Below are 18,015 nucleotides of genomic sequence, written 5' to 3' on the forward strand. Positions count from 1 at the left end.
AAATTACTCATACAATTATATTGCTTTTATTCAGGGCTGTCGTTTGGGATTTTGAACGAAGCTTTTTGCTCCCTTTTGTGTACGTGTGTTCGAATATTCTACTTCAACTAAAGCTGCGATTTAGAAATCATGTATATTTAAAGCTCCTTTTTAATAATAAGTACTTGTACCAAAGCATATTTTTAAAATGATAACTTGGTGAAACATTGATTTTATAGATAGATATATGTATGTAGTTTATTTTGCGTTTATTTTTCTTACGTTTTACATCAAAATATAAAATTTTTTTTAATTTTTCAAATTTGTTTCTTAATTTATACTGAAATGACTACTTTGAGAGAAACTTCATAAGATATTTAAATTTTTATAATTGTTGAAATAAAAAATTTTGTTTTTATATTTTTAATTTTTTACAGCAATCATCAATATACAAATATAGTATATATTTAATTTATATATACTAGAGATATATAATAGTATCTCAGTAAAACTATAGACTTCTGTATATTTATGTATATGCCGAAGAATGGATGTATGTATGTATATTATTTTCAGATACATTTGCTTGTGATAAGCAGCTTTTAAAATACATATATGAATATAATATAAATGTAGAAATATAGATATTGCTCTTAAATATGGATTGGTTATCTTCAAAAAATAAATTAAAAAAAAACTGCAAACAAATAAGGCGCAAGCATTAGAATACCAGTTAGGACATTGGTCGATGCTTAAGCCCCTTTTCAAACTTGAGAGCTCAGTTTTTTGTAAAATTGTCTCCTTTGTTATATTGTAAAACGACAGCTCTGACTGCTTTTACAATGGTCTAATAATAACAAGGTTTATAGAAATGCTTAGACGTTTGAAAATGTGACGCCATTGGGGAGATATTTTTTTTTCTTGAAAATTTATGCCCTGATCGTCTATTTCGCTATTTTACTCGGAAAGTGAGTAACTATCATACACAATTATTTGATATTGCGTGTCTCGTTTTTTTATAAAATGCATACAAAACTTATTCAGTTTCTTTTTGAAAGTGATACGTTCAGTCCATTATTTGAGGTAAATGCAAAAATCCAATTAAAAAAATGAGTAATTTTATTGGAAAAGTGTAACTCTATTAGAAAATACTGAGAATTCGGATTTGAAAGTGAATAAAAAGCCGATATCCACGATCAGGCTGTTAAAATTTTTTTTGTAAGTTTATCTTTTCTTTTCTATCTAATTCTTCTTTTTTTGCTAATTCTTCATTTCGAGTTTTCTATGAACAAATTCTGAGTTGATTTGCTTTTTCTGTCCGTCCCAACGATAACTCAAAAACTAATTGAGCTAAGCTCACCAAATTTTCACAAAAGATTTATTGTAATAAATGCCAGAACCCTATTTAAATTGGGCATGATCGGGGTACCGGTTCGTGTAGCTGCCATACAACTTCAAATTTTATTTGGCTATATCTGAGAAACTATAAAAGCTGTGGTATTGAAATTTCACACAAACGAATATATTAGTAGGGCCAATGTGTTTGATAAAAGTCGTTGAAATTACTTGGCTCCTTCTGGCATCTGCCATACAACCTCAAAAGTTATTTAACTATATTTCAGAAAATATTAAAGCTATAGTATTGAAATTTCATTTAAACGAATATATTAGTAGGGGCTTGTTTTAATTAGTAGTTATATATGCTTGATAAAGTTCGTTAAAATTTCTTGGCTGGTAGCTGCCATACAACTTCAATATTAGTTTGGCACACACAGTATTTTGAAAAACACATTGTACGCAAATATTGCATAAATAAATATGGTAATACTTGTCTTAAAGTCATAGTCTGTCCCATAGTCACTTTTTATAAAAAGTCCATATAATTTATAAATTTATATAAAAAGAATACACACTAATATGTATGTAATAATTTTTATTAATCATAAAGCATATTAATTAAATTAATATAGTATACAAACTAGTTAAAGAAGTATGCAAACTAATCAAATTGTTAATATCAAATGTACATTTTCTCAAATTTGAAAAAATACACAAAAATCAATACGTCGAGAGAAATTGCACTTTTATTTGCTGTATACATTATTGAAATATTAAAAAAAGGCCTAGGAGGTTTAAATAAATTTTTTAATATTTTAATAACACAAAACTTTAAGAATAAGAAAAAGATTGAATTTTAACTCTTTCTAATTAAAAATTGAAAAAAAGTTGATGTTGTTTCCATATGAATACGTGTAAATTCGTCAGTTTTGAGCTGTTACTCTCTCTTAGGGTCCAGACATGTATTTCTGTCAGCCGTGGTATATTGCAACCGCTGCCATGGTAGTAGTAGTATAGTAGTAGTAAGAGAGGGGGACCCCACCCTGATACGCACGTGGACCCCATGCACTAGGCCATTAGAAAGGCCCATTGGCAACCCTCTAAACCGACACTCCACACCCCCATGCAATCCAACTCCATAGACTTCCTATCCGAACTTCCCCGGCGAACCCCAAAAGCCGATGGCAAGTAAAAGGGTCAGATTTAATATAATTCGTATGTTTTTCCTCGATTTGTTTTCTATTGAAGTTATTTTTTAGTTTGAAAAAAACTATTGAAGAAGTAATTCCTTTTTGTTTGCTTAATATTTTTTTATTTTTATTTTTGTATATTATAAGAGAAATAGACAATTATATATGCATTTATTAATTACTCCTTTTTAAGCTTTTCTAACTAAAATCTTTTTACATAATTATAACTGAACTTTACTAATTAAACTTTACTTTGGTTAAATCGTACGTCGGCAAACTCTTGTGGGTGGGCAAATATGTACTATGTGAGTATGAGTATGGGCCTCTCGATTTTCTTACATTACTTGCAAGAAAAATTACATTTTCAACTGACTTTATTACTTTGTTTTGGAAAATAGTAAATTTGTATGAAATTTTATGTTCTTATCTATATTTATGACTGAATTTTCAAAATTTTTTGAAAAATTTTAATAGTCGCAAGTAATAGTTACCTTCAGATTACGGTAAGAATAAATATTAATCTCCGTAAATGTAACTAGAAGTCGGGGGGGTTCATAATAAATCTCGTTATTTCAATCTGATTTCAATCCCCTTATGAGAAAATAATTGTTTAAATGAAGTCAATTCAACTTCTCTTGGGAGAAAACTAATGGAGTTAGATATACATATGTAAGTAAAAACTACTTATTTATTTAAAACTTTATACTCTCTAATTACAATAAATGGTTCTTAAACTAGAAGAATAAGAAATACGGCATTAATATTTATTAAAATAATGTTAACGCCACTAAAAATTTCATTACATACCAGTTATATAAAAATATAAATACATATGAAAAATTTATATAAAACAAATTTAAATTAAAATATGTATATAACAAGTTACCAACTTCAGTATGTTCAAAATTAAGGAGCCTTGTCTTTACTTTTTTAACAAATACGTTTAAATTTCTAATGGTTCGTATAACTAATAATAGATGCGCAAGTAAATACTTTTTTTGAGGTGGCGCCATTTCCATTTGATGGTAGGGACTCGAACTAATGCTGGTACAAAAAAGTATACATAGATGCCGCTTTTAGTATTTATGTACAGGGTGTGTCACGTAAGATGGCAATTAATTTCAAGGATGATTCCTTGATCAATCTCCAGCAGAAACTTGTATTGTTTGCCGGGGGTGAAGGCGGTGTGCAGGTATACTCGTTCTTGAGCTACAAGCTGTTGAAAAAAAGGTACTGGACTTTTCTTGTATTAATTTCATTTAACATAACATAGTAGGTCTGTCTGGTATAAGAAAGTTTTTAAAAACTTTAAAAAACTTTATAAAGTTTTTGCATGCAACATGTCTAGGATAATACTTTTTGAACAAAAATGACAAAAAATTATGATTTTCTAATTTTCTCAATGCAAAAATTTTTGCAAGTTTTGTAAAGTAAAATTTAGTGTTTTAAAAACTTTTAAAATCTTACAGCTGTCGAAATATGCTTTTCTCGGTTATATCAGAATGTTTTATTTTTGAAAAAAAAAATATTCATCAAGAATACCTTTTGAAAACTTTTCAATTAAAAATAAAATGACTAAAGTGGGTTCACAAATAGTGTTTTCTAAGTTTCACACTTTTATAATCCAAAATCAAAATTTTCGGTTTTTGGTATAACCAAAAAATATTTCTTCATGTTTGATTAATGTCTTTATATCTAACAAGTCCCAATACTCAATTTTTTTTACGAAATATTACGAATTTTTGGCTTCGTTGCTGGTTTTTTCTTTAAATGCCACTGATCGTGTCATATTTTTTATTATTTTTTTTTTTTTTAAGTAAAAAAGAGTTTAATATTTTAAAAAATCTCAGGATATTATACACATTTTGTAAAAAGCTTCCCATTTAAATTCTATTGCACGAAAAAGAAAGAAAGGTAGGAGGAAAGAAAAAATTAAAAAAAATTTCAAATTCGTATTTCAGTATGGTTTCAAATGTTAATGAGGAAGGATGTAGGATTTTTTATGCACATTTTGTATTTTTCAAAAAGGTAAGTTGAGTGGTGTCGGCTAACAAAAATTTTATTAAAAGTAATATAGGTTGACATATTTCAACATTTTGAACTATCTCATTTCGGTTATTTACACGTTACTTATAAAATTGTTTCAAATAATTTCAGTTAGTTTTTAAGTTATTAAAAAAAAATATGTATGTACCTACTTCCAATCAATTTTTTTTTAAATAATTATTTAAAAACTATTTCAAACATGTTATATTGAGTGCTTCAAAAATTTTGTTATGCACTTCTTTCATATTTTATTAGCAGGTAAACAAGAGCAATCTATTTATAAGATGTCCCTGCATGTGTATGTATGACCTATCTTAATTCTAAACGGAAAGAATTTTAAAATACCCGAACAAAAATTTTAAAATACCTGTTATTTTACAGTCGGAATTTTCGAGTCATTTGGTAAAATACCATTTATTTCAAAAATAGAAAAATATTCAAATCCGGTCATAAAAATATATGATCGTTTTTTCCAAACATTTTAAATATTTTTTTTTTCTTAGGTAATTGATATAAATGATAGTAAGTTTTTAATATTTTTTCAAATAAAAATAGAGGAAAAATTTTGAAGTTTATATAAAATTTGTATTTAACGAATAATAATTGATTGTATTTTAGATATTATTTTCTAATTTTCTCTTCAAATTTTTTCTTTACTAGGTATTTATATCAATATTTAAGAATTATCTTTTATTAATTATATTTTCAACTTGACACCACAGGTACTTCCCATATTTTGAGTTAACTTACCCTATGAGAAAAAAAAGCTGTTCACTTAAAAATAATGAAATGCTTTCAGTAACATATAAAACGTTGAAGGCGAAGGTTGTGTTTGTTGTTTTTCCGCTTTTTTTTAAATTTTAAAATAATTATCAATGAAAATATTAATATATTTTTTTGATTTTTCAAATATATGTTCTAAATTTTACCTACTTTATAATAAGTGTGAATTTATTTTAATATTTCTTCTCAAAAAATAGCCACTTTGATTTAAAAAAGGCCATATAAAATAAGGTCGTGCTTTCAAGTTTCTCTATGAGCATTGGGACCTGTTAGATATAAAGACATTAGTTTGATAAATACTTTGAAATTTGACATTTTTCACAAATTTATAAAGTTTTTAAAAGTTTTTTCAAGTTTTCCGTCTTATTTTTTTTATATGAGAATTTTTTTTCTTTTTGCAAGAAATTTTGTCATTCTTTCTCCTTTTTAAAGCGTTTTTTAAGTCTTATCTCAGACAGACCTAGTATTTTATTTCATCTTTTTAATTTTAAAAATTTATGCAATCTTTAATTTCTATTTTAGTTTATGCAATTAGTTTTTTTTTCAAATAATACATATAATTAAAGTTAAATTTGTACTTTAAATTGAATTGATTTTTTTCCAATTTCCCACAAAAATACTTTTACCTTTTACCTTATTAGGGATGGTGACAGAAAATCAATATTTGTACTAGTCAAAGAGAGTCACTCTATGATAATGTTATGTTGGCTTCATTTTTTCTCTGAAAACATCTAGCAGCAACCATCCATATTTTATTGTATAATTTTTATCATATTTACATCAAAGTATATCTACTAACATGTAGTTCGAATCTCCGTTTACATCACACTAATGCAATCACTCACCAATATTTGTATTTAAAAAATTCCCTTAGATAAAAGAGTTAAGCAGTATACCTTCTTATTTTCATTTTTATACACATAAGAATTTTTGGGAGAGGGAAAGAGTACGCAATAGATGTCAACCGGTTTTTTATAACGTATTTTGTAAGGCGACACTTTATTATTTGCTCGTATATAAAGTATAGGGAAAAATATTAAGAATTCTAAAAGCGACACAATAATTTCTGTAATTCATTCCAATACAAGATGGCAAAAAAGTTGCATTCATATTATAAAAGCGAAGCGGAAAAAAAGTGTTTAAAAAAATTATTATAATTTATATAATATAATTTTGAAAAATAATAAAAATAAATTTTAAAAAGACGTATAATATTAAAAAAAATTTTAAGTAGTTGTGAAAAAAAAAAATATTTTACAGTCTTTTATAAACCATCCAAGAATTTCATGAATAATTTAAAGATTTTAGAAAATACTTTTATTAAAATTTTTAATGATATTTGTACAGAAAAAAATTTAGAATGTAAAATATATGAACACTTAAAAAATAATTTCAACTATGAATGTTGTGAGAATTAGAATTTTCCACATAATAAAAAGTTTTAATAAAAGTATACAACAATTTGATATAAAACAAAAATTTTTAGTGTTAAGTATTTGTAATTGATAATTATTAATAAATAAAATAAATAAATTATCTTTAAATTTTTTATTTTTATTTCAAGCTTAATAAATTTAGAACATATTTCCCACGAATCGGTAATAATCATATTTCATAAAGTAATCAGTATGCATACACCTTTTTTTCTTTATAAATTACTTTATTTCTATGTCACTACCTGATACTGTGTATCTACTCTACCATATACATGATACATGAAATTTCAAACTCTTTTGCTTTGATACATTCGAATTTTTTACCTAAATTTTCTAAATGTTTTTGATACACTCGTTTGTTTCCAATGTTTTGTTTCTTTCTTGCCTATACAACTCTTATTACCATCTATTTAAAAAAAAAAAATGGAATATTTTAAGAGTTTGGAAGCAAGATGCAAACGAAAACTAACGGAATGGAACGAGTCGAATTACTTATTAGTAGATATACTTTGATTTACATATTACATTATATTCTTGTCAGAAGGTAACAAATGAAGTATGATTAAAGAACCCGCTCAGTTCAACAGCGAGTACCCCCAAATTAATCCCACAAAAACTACTCACAAATTAATCTCCTTTCAGAGGTCAGGCAGACATGCAACTTTTAATTTTACAAATTTTATTAGTAATTATTAAAACGATAGAGCAACCGTGCACGTAACTTTATGAGTGCTTAATGCTTATATCAAGCAGTTAACAGTAGTTTTTTAATTTTTAGTTGACGCGTTTAAATTGACGTAGTACTTTGATTGCTTCTATGTTGGTGTAATGTAAATACTGTAAATAACGTAAACACATTAGTGTAATGTAAATATATTAAAATTATAAATATAATGGAGCTGTTATTGCAAAAGTAAAAATTACAAGACTGCCGGTTGTCGATTCTCAAAGCTTTAAGATGCCCAAAAAACAAAAGAAATATAGGCTTTGATAAGCTTCGTATGTAACGCTTGAGATACAAGCAGAAGTTCAGTGTATCTTCTGAATGAAAAAAGGTTTTATTTAATTTGAAATATTTAAAAAATCATTTTAATCAATTTTGATTCTTTAAAAATTTCAAATATATGGTAATACTAAATATGCTTTTGGATTTGTCAGCTGTTCATATTGACAAAAAATACCGCGGATCTTAAAAAATGCAACACTTTTTGCTGCCTCTTATAAGTTTATTAAAAAAGTTTCAATTTTAATTTATTAATAAAATATCTTATAATGTCAAAAGAAGTAGATATATATGGCGATTTGGATAATTTTAACAAGGAACAGAAATTCAAAGAAGTTCAATAACTTAATTATACTATAGATAATAATACTAATTTTGTTATGATTTTAGAAATGGAATGAAATTTTGGAATTACAAGCAAAATATAAAAGATCAATTGAAACTATAAATGATCTACAAAACGAAAATAAGGCTTACCAAAAAAAAATTAAAAACATTGAAAGAAGCTTTTGGAGTCTTTTGGAAACAGCTAAAATGGAAGTAAAGAGGAAAGAAAAGCAAATTAATGAGTTAAGACAAGAGTAAAATTTATTTACTTATAGTATATATGAAGAAATTAAAAGAATTATTTTTGTAGGCTAGATAATATAACATTTAGAAGGCATAATCCGAAACCAAAAAATAAAACTTTCGAGAAAATATGGTCTCAAAAAGATGATGTTGTGAATATAAGTTTTAAAAATGATTTTTTGTCAAATGATGGTAAAAGTTGCAACGAGAGCTTAGGAAATTATGCAGATAATTTTAGTGACTCTAATATACGTACAAAACCGTGAGTACCTAGTTATACAGAAAGTTTCTGTAACATAAATATATACGTGTCAATTTGAGGTAGCCTTGGAACATCTGGGGAATTTACAACTGAAGGGAAAAAAATTGCAAAACTCTCCAATATATCTAAATCTATTAATACTAGTGTAAAAAACTCCAAAAATTTCCTTATGAAAAATGAAACAAAGAGCAGGAGCGACAAAAAAAAACTGAGTGAAATAATAAAAGAAGAAAAATTAAATAATTTTGTAAGTGAAAAAGAAACCGAAATGTCAGAAGAAAGTATCCAATTAAAAATTCTTCAGGATGTTATCAAAATTAAGGAGAAAAATAAAAATAAAGAAAACAAGGATGAGGTTGTAAAAAGTGCGTTACAACCAACTGATATCAATTCAGAATATGCCAGAAATATTGAAGATTTGATATTTGATGAAATGCTGGATGAGTCAAATTCATTAAATGTAAAAAATAAAAGCATTGAACCAGAGAATACTGAAAGTACATTAGTATTAACTGACAATGAGAACGAGAAAATTTGTAAATATGTTCAAGCAAATACAGCAAACTTAGAATCTACTTCCTTCAATGTAGAAAATCGCGGTAATAAGGTGAATAATAAAAATATTGAGAAGTCCTCCATAGCTAATATCAAAGGTATTGTATTTTATGTAAATATTCATTCTATTACTTTGTTTCTAATAAAATTTTTCTTTATACATACATTTTTTTTTGTTTTTAATTGTTCAATTTAAATTTTTTTCTTCTTTATACATAAATAATTTCTTTTCGTAAAATAGATGAAATTAAAAAAACGTTTGATAAAATGGAAGAAGAACTGTTACATGAAAAAAACAAAACAAATTTAACAATAAATGTTCCAGAAAGCGCTGAAAGTTTAAACAGAGAAGAAAAACAGGAAGAACTAAGTAAGCTTTAACGGTAAACGTTTTAGAAGTTTCATTTAATAGATGAAAATTCTACAACTTTAAAAGTTTTCTACACTCAATGATTTTCACACGATGTTCAGAAATTTAAATAGAAGCAATATTCGGAGATAGCATCCACACAATGCAATTTCCATGCAATATTGTTGCAATATCGGTGAAAAACACATGTTTGCGTAACGATTTCTATAGTAGAGAATTTTTTTATGAATAATTAAGATACGACCGAGCTGGAATTGAAAAAAAAGATTTATAATGTTTAAGAAAGCCATATTTTCAATAAACTTAATTCAAAACTTTCTGTTTTTAGCACATATTCACAGGTAATTTAAAATAATTATTCAAAATTTTTTTTTCAAAAGCACAATAAATTTTATTTTCAAAACACGAACTTTTATTAACGATGTTTAACCTGATAGCAATTGTTACAGATGAAAATTGTAACAAAATCATTTGAGGTTGAATACACGATTAGATATTAATAATAACGCATAATTTTTAAATGGGCTGCAATATTGTTATAACAATATTAACCATTAGAATCTACACGTACGATTTTCATAATTTTTTGTAAAATATTGGAGAACATTATATGAAAATCGCTGTAACAAAATAATATAAAAATATACTAATTTTTATTATTTTATCATTAACATGATAAATTTGATAATATTTTTATTTTTGCAAATTGCAGACTTACATAAAACGAAAATATATTGTAGTGTAAAATACAATAATTTAAGAAATGGTTTTGAAAATAATGAAGCCTTTATGAAAACTAATGCTGATTTTGAACTTGAGCATAAAACAAATTTAATTGAAGCAGAACAATTGGATATTGAAAGTTGTTCTTTGAAAAAAAATGGAATTATGTTATCAGATATACAACTGAAATCTAAAGCTTATGAAAACCCAGGTAATAATGTAAAACTAAATTCGTAAATATTAAATTTTGTTGTTTTTCTATGATTGTTACTTGATTTTTTTTAATAGCTTACCTCGAAATTTCTAACACTGACAAAATGAAAGTAATACATGAAGACAATTCCACAAATATTAAAGAAAATATATTCGAGCATTGTGATGAAAAACGTAACATAAAACGACCGCAGGAAGTCTTGGTAAAAGAAAATTTTAAAAACAACGAGAGTGGAGCAATAACCAAAAACAAGAATGATAAGTTCGTTGGACATAAAATTGATGGATTCAAACCAAAAAATACTGAAAAACAAGGCAAGGACGCCTTTAAATTAAAACAAACACTTTTCCAAGAAATTATTTCAGGAAATACAGAAAAGTGTGAAAGAAAAGGTGATTCAGTTGAAAAATATAAATCTGGTAAAGAGCTTGAAGTAAAGATAGAGAAAGTAAACAAAATCACAACAGGAAATGTCGATGAAAACTATTGCTCCAAAAAAGATAAATCAATAGATTTAATATTGGAACCCTTAAATAATTTAACAATGTTTCATAATACTCTAAGTGAGCAAAATACATTGAATCAATGTGGTAAAATTTTTTTGGCCGGTAAGTACATAATATAAAAATATATGAGTTTGTAAAATATTTTTGACATTGGAAATTTTTTACATTAGAAACGAAAAATCAAAATAAAAAAATTAATAAAAATGTACCTGATGACAATCACGAAAATTCGCAAACGTTTGAAACCTTAAATCAGTATAACGATGGTAAAACATGTTCGAAAATAAATATCTTGCAGAACATCCAAATAGCACCACCACAAGGAGACGAAACTATTAATAGTACTGCGGCTGAAACAAAAAATGAACCAAGGACAAAAAAATTCACTCAAAATACTTTAACTGATAAAAAATTTGGGGTTATTGATATAAAACCGAAAATTTTAAAACCAGATGTGAACAAAGTGCTTCCGTTTCTGAACAATTCTGTCCAAATCAATAAGATAGCGACAGATGAGCTTATTAAAATATTAGACGATGCACCAAAAGTATCACAAATTGCAACAGCAAGTAAATGCAGTTCTAACTTAGATGAGAAATTCGCAAAATTGAAAGATGATACAAAATTATTAGAAGGACGTCAAGATGAACTTAAACTTTCATCAAGCAAACCTGATATTTTTCAAGCTGATAAAAATTCAGATTCTCCTAATCAGTCTGAAACCCTAGAAGCTATAAAATTTTTAACTGATAATTTATTGGAAATCAGTAATGAATGTAGCCCTTTAAAAGAGCAAAAACATTTATCGTTGGAACTACCTAAGGGAGACAATTTTGAAAATGTAATTAATACTCCCAAATTTGAAAAATATATTAAAGAAAATTTAAACAAGCCTACGGAAAAAGAAAATGTGAAAAAAATGCCAAAAGAAATATGTGTACAAAATATGTTTGAACTAGAAAAGAAAAATAAATCCGAAAAACTAGAATTTAAAACACAAAAGAAAATTAAAGCAAAATTTGTCAAAGAAAGAGACACTTCAAAGAAAACACTGCGGAAAACAAATAATAAAATAAGTATATTAAACAAAAAAAATGAAAAAGCAACTAAAAGGTCAATATGTGAAATAAGGTTGAGAGGTAAAAACAAAGAAAATGTTTTAAACAATACGGAAAATGATTACGGAAAAGGTTCTGTGAATCTTAGAAATACTACCACAGGTGAACCAATTAGTGAGCAGTGCGAAAAAAGTGAATCTGTGACAAGTACTTCTAAATGCAATCCCACATCTGTTGACATAATTTCGCTGAAGTGCGAAACAAAAGCAGATATTTTACAAGAAGAAATTGATAATATTTTCGGAAAATCCCCTTTTAATAGCAATAGATATATCGAAAATTTGGGAGAAATAAAATGCAACGTCATGACGGAAATTTGTGATATAAATGAGGAATACGGCTTAACAAATGATTCACCAAACAAATTGTGCATGTTAAATAAAAAGTACGAAATGGAAATGGATAGTGATGGTGTCCCAGTCTGGAATATAACGAAAAAACGAAAAAGAAAACGTAAAAGTGCTCAAATAGGTGTAAATGATTTTGTAGAAAACAATAAAAGAGGATTGGAAGCATATGAAAATTCCTCACTGGATATTAGCGATAACGTTGAGCTATTTAATGGAAACTTGTTTGCATCGGATAAAGTTATTTCATGTTCTGAACCAAATTCGAAGTATTGTAATGAAATACAAATAAATAATTATCATAAAAGCATATCCTCATGCAAAATACCTAAGATAAATAAAATTTCCAATTATGAAGTTGTAAATCATAGTAATCAATCAGGAAAAATTACTAATGAAGAAAAGGATGAATCTTGTATTGAAAAACATATTTATAACTCATTTAAGAGTCCACATAAAGTTGATCAAAGTTTTAATTATGAAAATAATATTGAACAAGAATTTTTACGTATATTTGGCAAATCACCACCCAATGAAAAATATATAGAAATAAGTAAAGCTGAAAATAATTGTGAAAAAATTTGCAACTACAAATCGGAAAACATGAATAATTCAAAAATAAACCTAAAAAATAATCAAATTTATGATAAAGAAATTTTCAATGAAGATGCTTCAAATTTTTCAACAAATCATGGCTCAGGTGAAAGTCAAAAGTATTTTGTAACTTCTACGAAAACATATGAAATGCAACACGATATTAGTGATGGAATTGTTAACTGGGTTATCAAACGAAAAAACCGAAAATTTAAAGTTAATTAACCAAGTTTCATTTATGATTCAAATATTAAAGTCTCAAAATATAGTTCAAATTTAAATTATATTTCTCTCTTACAATTTAAGCTCTATTTAATGCGCCCTATATATCTATCAGGCCACCGAGCTCAGAGGGCTTTAATTAAAAATTTAAATTTAAAAAAAGTCGGTTGGTAAATTCTATTTAAAAAATGCATTTAAACAAAAATGAAATTTTTAACGCAGACCACCTTTCTTGTCTTCCAAATGCTCAAATAAGGTACTGAATTACAGACAGAGTAAAGTTTTCAACTCGATCTTGTATCTCGCTTTTTATTCACTTTCAAATCCGAATTCTCACTATTTTCTAATGGATGTTTCACTTTCCCAATAAGATTACTCATTTTCTCAATTGGATTTTTGCATTTTTTCTCAAATTATCGACTGAACGTCTCACTTTCAAAAAGAAAGTGAATAAAAGTTGTATGCATTTTAGAAAAAAAACGAGATATGCAAAACCAAATAATTCTTTTCATTCGAAAATTACATTGTACAAGTATGTATATGATAGTTACTCACTTTCTTCTCACTTTCCAAGTAAAATAGCGAGATAGACGATCAGGCCTTTTGAATAAGAAATTGGAAAAAAAATCAAAAAAATAATTACATAATATAATCTAGATGGCTTTTAAAACCATACTAAATAAAGTGATAGTCACAAAGAATACTCAAAATTTTCAAAAAAAAAAAAATAAAATATATTTCAATTGGCAGTTGTTTTTCGCTTCAAGGAACTAATATGTTCCGGAAACGTTGTCCGTAAATCAAAAATAAGCAAAAAATATAACAAAAAAGCGAAAAAAATATAGTAGGATTTTATTATTGTTAAAGTTTTGAAACATAGCTACACATATGAATTAGGCAATACCAAGATTAGCAAAATTCATACTATTTGGTTCATCAGTAAAACTGTATTCATTGGTTCGTCGTTTTTGACGAGGTCTATTTATAGTCGGATTTTTTTTTTCTTCTGTGTTCATTGGTTCGTCTGAAAAAAGCTGATCGTTTTTTTTTTCATAACAATATGATGCATCTATTACTTTTTTGACAAGATTTATATGTAATTGTAATAGTTCAGTATATGTAAATTTGAAGTTTTAAAAAAACTTGCACACTAAAGTTGAAGTTGATTCAACTTTTTGATAGAGAGAAAAAGCTTTACTAAAAATAAAGGGAATGTCCTAATTTTACATGATGTAAAATACATCAGCTCCTCGTTTAACTGACGAGCGAATGAATCCAGCTTAACCCCTACTAATTTAATGAACTGGCAGTAGAGTGTAACTCTCCTTTTATTTCTAGTGGAATTTCCAATCGATCCATTTTCCATAAAAAATGTTTGCAATTCGGAGACTCTTATGTTTTTGACAATTTATAATTTTAATATACATAAATCAAAATTTAAACTGAGGCCTGCGTGGTATAAAACATGAAAATTTTTTAAAAAGAGAAAACAATGACGTCACTTATCGCAAAGAAAAAAAAATTATGGTTTAAAAAAAAATATACCAGACAGATATAAATGTTGAAAAAACATAAATAAAATTAATTATTTTTTCTTAACTTTTCAAAACTTAATAGATTTTTGATACACGTACATATGTATATAGCATTAGATTAATCTAAATATAATTAACTTACATTTAATGAAAAATTACTGATGAAAATCTGATGTATAGTTGAAATCTGGTGTGTAGCTATATCTGATGAAAAATAGAAAACAATTTGATTATATAAAGTTAGACAAAAAAAAAACAGCAATTATCGGGATTTTACTTTTATTAATTTATAGATTTGTAGATATTTAAAACATTGCCGTCAAGTGGCGGGGGCCAAAACTATGATTGATAGAAGAAAATATAAGTTATATATTTTATAGGTTAACTTTTAGATCTTAAAATTTCGTGAAATTTTGAGTTTTGTAAAAAAATATCAAAAAAAAAAAATAACAAAAGTTATGACTTTAACCAGCTGTATTTCGAAAACTATACCTCAAATCAAATTAATTGTGAGACCAAAAATAAAGAACAATCAATCGCCTGTCCAAAGTTACAAATATTTATTTATACGCAGGAAAAATCCGGTATCTGTTTTTTCAACAGGCTGTAGCCCCAAAACGATTATATCTGCAACTCTCAGCCATTCAATTTTTTGCTGGAAATTCATCAAAGAATCATTCCTGAAATTATTTGTCACCTTATGTGAAACACCCTGTATATTTTTATAATGTAATTTTCGAGTGAGAAGAGTTATTCGGTGTTAAGTATCTCGTTTTTTCCTAAAATCTATACAAAATTATTCACTTTGTTTTTGAGACGTTTAGTTGATAATTTGAGAAAAAACGCAAAAATCCGATTGAAAAAATGAGTAATCTTCTTGGAAAATATCTATTAGAAAAACGAGGAATTCTGATTAAAAAGTGAGTAAAGGAAGCGAGATTAGGCTGCAAATCGTACATTTAATCTGATGCGTATTTAGCATCTAGGTTTTTAGTTTGAAGTTGATGAATAATATTTTATTTAATTTTATTTTCCTTTGTTCTTTTTTAATTACAAAATGTTTTCTTACATCAGTTTTTTAGTTCATTTGTAGAAAACTTTTTAAGCTTCGTGAAGGGATTTGTTATGTGTTTTTAAAACCAGACTTCTATTGTTTAGATCAAGCATTAAGCACATCGCCAAAAAACGCAAATAAAACAGTCAATTAAAATCACAAATTAAATCAGATAAAAGAAAACTTTTTATTTATAAAAAGACAAAAAGAAAACTTTTTATTTTTATTTATAAATTCAAAAAAAAAAATATGAAATAAAAGCAACTAAAAAAATCTACAACTTATCACCACAAAAGTCAACACAAGACTTGTACTTTTATGGTGTACAAAATCACAAATACCAATTCGTATTTATATAGTTTAAGAAAGTTTTTAAAAACTTTATAAAGTTTTAGTGCGGAAAACGCATAACACTTTGAGAAAAAATGGGAGAAAATGATGACGTCGACATTTTCTCAATGTTTAAATTTTTGTATTGTAAAGTAAAATTTAGTGTTTATAAAATTTTTAAATTATAAAGCGGTCAAAACATGCGTTTCTCTTGGTTATTCTGAAAATTTCAAAAAACTCTTTCTTCAACAAAATATTTTTGTCCAAAACTTTTTAATTAAAATTAAAATAATCACAATAAATTTATGAATAATATTTTCTAATTTCATATTTTTATTATTAAAATCAAAGCTTGCGCTTTTTTGTATAACCAAAAATATTTGTTTATGTTTGACGTTTATTTATACATACATTTTATAAATTTTTTTATTCCCTGAAGCTCAACTTCTCCGTCTGACGTATTTTTTTTTGAAATAAGAATTTTTGACATAACAAGTGATGTCACATATTTCTCTTTTTAAAGTTTTTTCAGAATTTATGTACAACTACTTGTTACAAATTCGTGTCACCTCTTACCTAAACTACACATTTCAACTGCACTAAGGTAACATTAAACATAGTTCATAACGTAATAATTGTCTCTTTTTTAAATGTATTGTTAATCTAAATATTTTACATAAAACAGAAGAGGGCGGACATATATTTAATAAAAATAGAAACATAACCCAATTTTTTATGATATTTGCGACTTCCTTTTCCTTTTGAAAATCCAGACTACAGTTGTAAGGTGATATTTAGCTAACTAAAATTTTGTAAAATGAAAATATTAAATACTAAAATTAATTTTAGGATTTAAAACCATGCCGCCAAAATTTGACCCGACTGAAATTAAATTAGTTTACCTCCGCTGTGTTGGTGGTGAAGTGGGAGCTACATCATCGTTGGCTCCTAAAATTGGTCCACTTGGTTTATCACCAAAGAAAGTAGGTGATGATATTGCTAAAGCCACAGCAGATTGGAAAGGATTAAAAATTACAGTTTGTTTGACTATTCAAAACAGGCAAGCTGCCATTTCTGTGGTGCCTTCAGCTGCATCGCTTATCATTAAAGCGCTAAAAGAACCACCAAGAGATAGAAAAAAAGTAAAGAATATTAAACATAATGGCAACGTGTCTTTTGATGATATTTTACAAGTTGCAAGAACCATGAGACCAAGATCAATGGCTCGTGAACTTTCGGGCACAGTAAAAGAAGTTTTAGGAACTGCTCAGAGTGTTGGGTGTACAATAGATGGTCAACATCCCCATGATGTTATAGAAAGCATTAACAATGGAGAAATTGAAGTTCCAGCAGAATAAATATATTAAAACTTATATTTAAATTGAATTTTTGTTTTAGATTAATAATTTAATAACTAGGTACCTTAACGCATTAATTTCCAAGTGAAACTTTTTTAAATTAGGTAGCTACGTAGCTAGTACAGGATATAAAGCAAAGAACCTGGTACAGAATATAAGGCAATACATGTATGAGATTATGTTTATAATGCTGGTATTAATGGATCTTTAAGATACCTTATTTCTAATGCTTCCAATATTAAATTTGTTGTGATATTGTTTTTGTGATATCATTTGGTATTACGACAATTATATTTTTGTACAGCGTATTTTTGATAATTCAAATTTGCACTTAAAGCTCTGACTTAATTCTCAAAAATCATTTGGCATCGTAACAGATCTATAGGAATTAACTAGTTTACTTTTTCAGATTCAGAACTTCAAGCGTAATGCGATTTTCGAACATTTTTAATGGATTTAGTGAACACGCTACGTTTAAAGAT

At 26.6% G+C, this 18,015-nt stretch overlaps 2 protein-coding genes across 4 annotated transcripts; both read left to right on the forward strand.

The window, feature by feature from the left end:
- The first annotated feature begins 7,950 nt into the window (after positions 1-7,950).
- Positions 7,951-14,302, forward strand: LOC129606200 (repetitive organellar protein). 3 transcript variants are annotated; one of them, XM_055516360.1, is made up of 8 exons: positions 7,951-8,110; positions 8,166-8,344; positions 8,413-8,607; positions 8,671-9,260; positions 9,404-9,532; positions 10,245-10,466; positions 10,544-11,077; positions 11,146-14,301. In XM_055516360.1, the coding sequence occupies exons 1-8, from the start codon at positions 8,045-8,047 to the stop codon at positions 13,257-13,259; spliced, it is 4,029 nt and encodes a 1,342-aa protein (XP_055372335.1). In that variant the 5' UTR covers positions 7,951-8,044; the 3' UTR covers positions 13,260-14,301. The 3 variants fall into 3 exon arrangements, with proteins under 3 accessions (XP_055372335.1, XP_055372334.1, XP_055372336.1); XM_055516359.1 differs by having other exon boundaries at positions 8,166-8,356; positions 11,146-14,300; XM_055516361.1 differs by lacking the exons at positions 7,951-8,110; positions 8,166-8,344 and having other exon boundaries at positions 8,431-8,607; positions 8,667-9,260; positions 11,146-14,302.
- A 2,542-nt stretch (positions 14,303-16,844) lies between these two features.
- LOC129606524 (60S ribosomal protein L12) lies at positions 16,845-17,561 on the forward strand. Its single transcript, XM_055516878.1, has 2 exons — positions 16,845-16,962; positions 17,025-17,561. The coding sequence occupies exon 2, from the start codon at positions 17,036-17,038 to the stop codon at positions 17,531-17,533; it is 498 nt and encodes a 165-aa protein (XP_055372853.1). The 5' UTR covers positions 16,845-16,962; positions 17,025-17,035; the 3' UTR covers positions 17,534-17,561.
- Positions 17,562-18,015: the final 454 nt, after the last annotated feature.

Source organism: Condylostylus longicornis, unplaced genomic scaffold (genome assembly GCF_029603195.1).
Source record: "Condylostylus longicornis isolate FDR11 unplaced genomic scaffold, ASM2960319v2 ptg000018l, whole genome shotgun sequence".
NCBI classification, from domain to species: domain Eukaryota; kingdom Metazoa; phylum Arthropoda; class Insecta; order Diptera; family Dolichopodidae; genus Condylostylus; species Condylostylus longicornis.